The 6000-nt window shown below is 51.4% G+C and overlaps 1 protein-coding gene across 1 annotated transcript; it reads left to right on the plus strand.

Annotated features, from left to right (window-relative positions):
- The first annotated feature begins 2669 nt into the window (after positions 1–2669).
- Positions 2670–3740, plus strand: Ccdc184 (coiled-coil domain containing 184). The gene is made up of 2 exons (XM_090355594.1): positions 2670–3495; positions 3579–3740. The coding sequence occupies exon 1, from the start codon at positions 2755–2757 to the stop codon at positions 3340–3342; it is 588 nt and encodes a 195-aa protein (XP_090211720.1). The 5' UTR covers positions 2670–2754; the 3' UTR covers positions 3343–3495; positions 3579–3740.
- Positions 3741–6000: the final 2260 nt, after the last annotated feature.

Below are 6000 nucleotides of genomic sequence, written 5' to 3' on the forward strand. Positions count from 1 at the left end.
TGACCCTATAAACTGAGAATATATTCGTTGTAGTATGATCAGAAACTTACACTGTGAAAGCTCAGTTATCTTATATCCTGCTTCTGTTTCTAGCTTTCTTTGAGTGTTTTATTGAATCCAGTATTTTTGTAAAAACTAGCCTATTGTGCTTCTGCTCAGGGATACCAAAAAAAAAAGCATTTCTGTATACGTACACTTCTGAGTCAGTGCTTTAGGAACAATATAAATTTTATTAACTATGTGTTGGGCACATAGCAAAGATAGACATAAAACTGACAATAATAGCACAACAAATTTGTAGAAGAATGAACAAGCACACAGTTGAATCATTTTAGACTATATAGTACTGTAGGGTTTCCTTACATATTTGTTTGGGGAAATCAAATATCTAAGTACTGTATAATATACATTTTTATATAAGCAGGGCTTGCCTTGAGTTATTTAAACATTCTGCAGTAATATTTAGGATATTCCCAGCTTGCTTTTAAGAAGTTAAGGAAGTAGCTCTGTGGTTCAAGTAGTAGAGCGGTAGCCTTGGGTGAACAGCTCAGGGACAGCACCCAGGCCCAGAGTTCAAGCCCACAACCAAAAAAAAGGTGTGTGGGGGGGAGACCAGGAGTTTGGCCTAGTGGTAGAGTGCTTGCCTAGGACGCATGAAGACCCAGGTTCAATTTCTCAGTACCACATACATAGAAAAAAGCCAGAAGTAGTGCTCAGGCTCAAGTGGTAGGGCTGTAGCCTTGAGTAAGTCCAAGGACAGTGCTCAGGCCCTGAGCTCAAGCCCAGAACTTTTTTTTTTTTTTTAAGGTTAAATGGGCAGAACAGTTCTCTGGCACCATAAAACTCCCTGAGCATGCTCACTCCTCATTATGAGGACACACAAGCAAGAAAACCCAAAAGGAACACAGTTGCTATTACTGAACCAGCAGGGTTTGAAAATACTCCCTCACACTTTGTTCTTCCCTAACTGTAGGTGGTCATATCTCCTTTCCAGACTTATTTGTTCTTGTGAATTTCCTCTGTTTTGCTTTCTGAAGGCTTGGCTTCTCTGATTTACTATGGTGACTAGTAAATTAATATTCTACTGTCTGTGACATGACTGCTTCCCAACTGTGCATCTGTAAATACATCCAATATTCTTGTCCTCTCCTGTTCTCCCTTTAAAATAGGAAAAGGGTTGTCATTTAATGTGTGGGAATGGGTCTCACATACAGACTCTGAACCAATAAGTGGTAAAAAAAAAAATGTAATTCAATTCAAGCCTTCTAAAATCCACTCTGCATGAGTGAGAGAGCCCTGGCTGAGGAAATGGAACTTGATGTTTCCTTGTTGTTGTTGTTGTTGTTGAAGTGCTAATTCAAGAAATACATTATCAACTTGCTATGTCCTAGCCATTATTTGAGGTGCTGGGAATTCCACAGTGGAGGGTGAAGATGAGAAAAAACAAACAAACCAAGATCTCTCTTCCTTTTGAGAATTTCCTTCTCAAAACTTAGGTACTTAGTTTCATCATGCACAAACTCAGTGACCTGGGTCTTAGCAGTTGGGTCCCATGAGAATGACAATCCCATCTTTTCCCAGCTCCTGTGCATTTTTTTTCTATCTTTCTTTCCTTATTCATTTTGTAGCGAGAAGGCTGATTTACTGCAGAAGCCTATGGGAGGGCCGAACCCCCTGTAAAAGCCCTCCTCTCCCTAGTTGGGCACCAGCAGGCCTAGTGGGCCAGATCCGGATCCGGATTCAGGGCGTTATCGCACCCCAGGCCAGGCCATGCTAGCATGGGCTTCTCCTTTCTTCTTTTCTCCTAGGACCCTACCGATGGAAGACAAGGAACCCACCTGGCTCTGCACCACCTTCTGAGAAAGGAAGGAAGGAAGGAAGGCTGCTGAAAATCCTCACTATTTGCTACCTGGACTGGGAGTTGGGGTGGAGGCTCGGCCTGTCTCCTAGGCTTGGGGAAGTTCGTGTGTCAAACTGTTTTCTCATGCTTTCTTTCTCCTAGTTAACAACCGATCGCCCTTTCCAGCCAGGGCTGAGGCCACTGCAGCGGCCCGGCCCCGCCCAGACAACAGAACCCCTTACTGCAGCTTCTGGACCATCCTCCTCTCCACCCCCCCCCCCCCCGCCCGTTCCCTACTTCTTCTCCACTTCCTGGTTACCATGGAGACACACGTCATTTACGTGCCGTGCGTCGCCTTGGAAACAGAGGAGCATCCGCGGCGGCCGCCGGGGGAGACCCGCCCCTGCCGCCGCCGCTCCAGCCACACTTTGCGGGGCGCCGCGGGTCGGTGGCCTGGGGGAGTCCCGAGTCCGAGGACGCGCCGCGGGGCCCAGCCTCCGACCCGGATCTCCTCTGCCAGCGCCTCGGTGGCACCGGGAGCCTGCGGGCGCGCTCCGCTCGCCCGCCGCGCAGGGGAAGCAGCCAGGCGGACACACGGGTGCAGTCCAGGAGCGGAGGAGCGAGTGCTTTTTGCACCCCTAGAAGGGAGACCCCCCAAAAAAACAAAAACGCTGGCCCTGGGACCCTCTCCGGGCAGGCCTCGTCCTGCGGACGTTTCTGGGTTTCCCCGGGTCCTGGGGGAGCCCTCTGCCCCTCTTTGGGAGCCTCTAAGCCCCCCTTGGGTCGTCCCCAGCTTTTGAGGGACCCCCCCACCCCGTTCTTCCACATCCTCTCCTCCACCCTCGCCCCTCAACCCTCGGAGGCCGGGCTGGACGCCACCCAGGGCCGCCGCCGCCACCCGCTAGTGCCGCTCAATGGAGGACGGTCTGCTGGAGAGGATGACCAAGGACGGCGGAGACATGCCTGCGCCCCTGGAGGTGTCCACCGTGCCGGCCGTGGGGGACGTGATCTCGGGCGAGTACAACGGCGGCATGAAGGAGCTGATGGAGCACCTGAAGGCCCAGCTGCAGGCCCTGTTCGAGGACGTGAGGGCCATGCGAGGGGCCCTGGACGAGCAGGCCTCGCACATCCAGGTGCTCTCCGACGACGTGTGCGCCAACCAGCGGGCCATCGTCTCCATGTGCCAGATTATGACCACCGCGCCCCGCCAGGGCGCCTTGGGCGTGGTCGGGGGCAAAGGGAGCTGCCCCGATGCCCCCCAAGAACCGGAGATCCCTTCCCCTGGGATGGGAGCCAACGGCTTGCTGGATCACGATCCGGAGGACGAGGACGCACATGAGTTGGAGGAGAAAGAGATGCCCAGCCTCGCCATACCCACGAGTCACTGCGAGCGCTCCGAGAGCCCCTGTGCTGATCTCCTGGGGGGGAACGGGCCACTTGTGGAGCCCCTCGATCTGCCTGACATTACCCTGCTGCAGCTGGACGGGGAGGCGGCTCTGTGAGGGGACTCCTTGATGGGGTGGCTGGCTGGCTGGGGGGACCACTGACTTCCACGGCCGGCTTGGGATTTCTGAGGATTGACCGCGGCCGGGGCACTGAACCCCGAGGTGTGCAGTCCGCTCCCGTCCGTGAGAACAGCTGCTCCTGCGAGGCAGGTGTGCAGAGACTCCCTCTGGGAAGGACTTGTAGGGGAAGGACATCGGGAGCCTCAGGAATTCCATTTTTCCTCCCATCCTAGCGTCATAATCAACTGCGGGAAAAGGTGAGATTCCGGGAGAGAAAGTACGCGCCTTTGGACTCGTGATCGAAACCCTGTCCCGGCTTTTTCCCTCCCTGCCCCCCCACCCCCGCACCAGGAGAACCCCTGAATTATGTAAATAAAATTCAGCTTTTTTTTTTTTTCTACTCTGAAAAGGACTTATCTAGGACTATGGGGAGGGAGGGGGTGGCAAATAACCTCTTAACCATGTACCTAGAAAATAAAGGAATCTGGAGGGATTCTGTTCTGGCAACAGGAAACGAATCTTTTTGCTGAAATCCAAGCTATTCAGTATTCTGCAGAAACCTCTCTCCCCCACCCCCCAGATCCCTGAGGCTCGCTGATTGGTAAGGAAGCTTGAGGAGGAAACTGACAGCCCTAGGAATCTGAGTGAATGGGGTTCCTTGGGCCCGCTGAGTTGGGAGGAGCTGGCTTTGAAGGTGCATGAAGACATAATAGCTCATCCTGTAGGACTTTTGCATGCAGAGCCCCTGTCACTGACTTCATCTGGGATTGCTTTTCTACTGGCTGGGGCTTAGGGAACAAAGAGCCCAGTTCACAGGACACTGGAAAGAGACTTGTGGGTGGGGATGGGTGTGCATCAGCAACAGCCCAGATTTAGGGGACATTTGAGGGATGGTGGGGGGAGGCTACAGCCAAAAACTCTGTCTTCTGGCTACGCCTGCTTAACTTTGGTTCCTTTTCTTTCTGTACGTCCCCTGCTCGCTGCCTCTCCATGTTGCCTCCATAACGTCTTATGTGTGCCCTGTGTGTCCACTTGTGCAGTAGTGTGTGAGCCCTGAGGGGCAGGGCTGATGGCTCCAGTGTTAGGTTCAAGGGGCTTCAGAGCCCCAAAGCGATGATGGCGCTTTCCCTTTCTCTCCCCCTTGTGTTCCTCTCCCCCAATCAGGGCCTGGAGCATGCTGCCGTCCTGAGTTTCCTTAGCTCATGTGCCTCCTCCTAGCTTCTGAAGTGGTGACTTTGTGTGCCCTTCCCTCTCCTTGGTGTATTCCTTCTCAATGCTTTCTTTGGTGTGAACTTTAATAAAAAGGCATCATCTCCCTTCCTTGCTGACTGTGCTGAGGGGACCTCTGGGTGGGACTTCTGGGCTCATTGGATGGACCAGGCTGAGTGCGTAAGGAAGGGTCGTCATGCCTTCCCTCCTCTCTCCTTGCCTCCAGTTTCAAGGAGTTAGTTGACTGTCCCTGTTCTGGTTGGGGCAGACTTTGCCAACTCTGCCCTGAATCTGATCTCAAGCTGGATAGACAACGGTGAGGCTGTGTACTAAGATCTGCTAACAAGGAATTTTAACCACTACTCACATATGCAGTAAGCTTTCCAACAAAGTATCTGGGCCCTGGAAGATGATTTCTGAATTGGAGTCTTGGAATGGCAGGTATGACACCTGTTCCAGGGAACGGGTGAGGTGTGTGTGCATGGATGTGTGTGTGTGTGGTGGTTCTGGAGGGGTTGCCCAAGATCTCTGGGAATAGAGTGACATATCACAAAGGAAAGCACAGTAACTGCCAGGGGCCTCTAGTGGAAGATCTTGTAAGGTGTTCCCCGAGAGCTCACAATGACATCAGCTCCAGGCTGATCCTTTTGGCAATTGAGATTTCCCCAGACTGCTCCAGATCAAAATCTAAGAGCAGAATATGCTGGAGTGCTGACTCTGTGTGTGTGTGTGTGTGTGCGTGTGTGTGTGTGTGTGTGTGTGTGCATGCGCTTTTTGTAGAGAGGCACATATCTTCATCTGTCACTTCCAACCCAGAATTGACTTTCTGGGTTGTATAAAATGGGGGTACAAAAGTTATGTGGGTGCCAGGACTGTGGCCTAGTGGTAGAATGCTCACATAGCATGCATGAAACCCTGGGTTCGATTCCTTTGTACCACATACACAGAAAAAAACTGAAGTGGTGCTGTGGCTCAAGTAGTAGGGTGCTAGCCTTGAGAAAGCCCAAGGACAGTGTCCAGGCCCTAAGTTCAAGACCCAGTACTGGAAAAAAAACGTGGTTGGGGAAAAAAAGATTTAACACCTGGAAAGTATCTAGTAAGTAACTGTAAATGTTAGTTTTCCTCACAGTATTCTTGCAAGGTAGGTGGAAATGGTAACTGACACTTCTGGGAAAATAAGACTACCCAGGGAAAGTTCTAGAAACTCTCCTTTAATAGAATCCTAAGTACCTTTGCTCTTTAGTAAAGAATTAAGGATGGAGAATGATGAGAGATTCCCAAACTAGCATGGGCCTTTTCATCTTAACAATCCTATAGCTATGGCTGTATATGTCATATAGCTAGAGGTCTTGGGGCCAATTCTGTATGCATAGGATGCCACAGGAGGCCTTAAGTTATGCAGTGGCTGTGAAATGTGTGCCAGAGCCCTGGAGAGGACAGCTAGAA

Source organism: Megascapheus bottae, chromosome 2, assembly GCF_031878675.1.
Source record: "Megascapheus bottae isolate mThoBot1 chromosome 2, mThoBot2.hap1, whole genome shotgun sequence".
NCBI lineage: Eukaryota > Metazoa > Chordata > Mammalia > Rodentia > Geomyidae > Megascapheus > Megascapheus bottae.

What these genes read in the sequence shown, in the direction of transcription:
- Ccdc184 (XM_090355594.1), top strand. Translation starts at nt 2,755, where the DNA reads ATGGAGGACGGTCTGCTGGAGAGGATGACCAAGGACGGCGGAGACATG.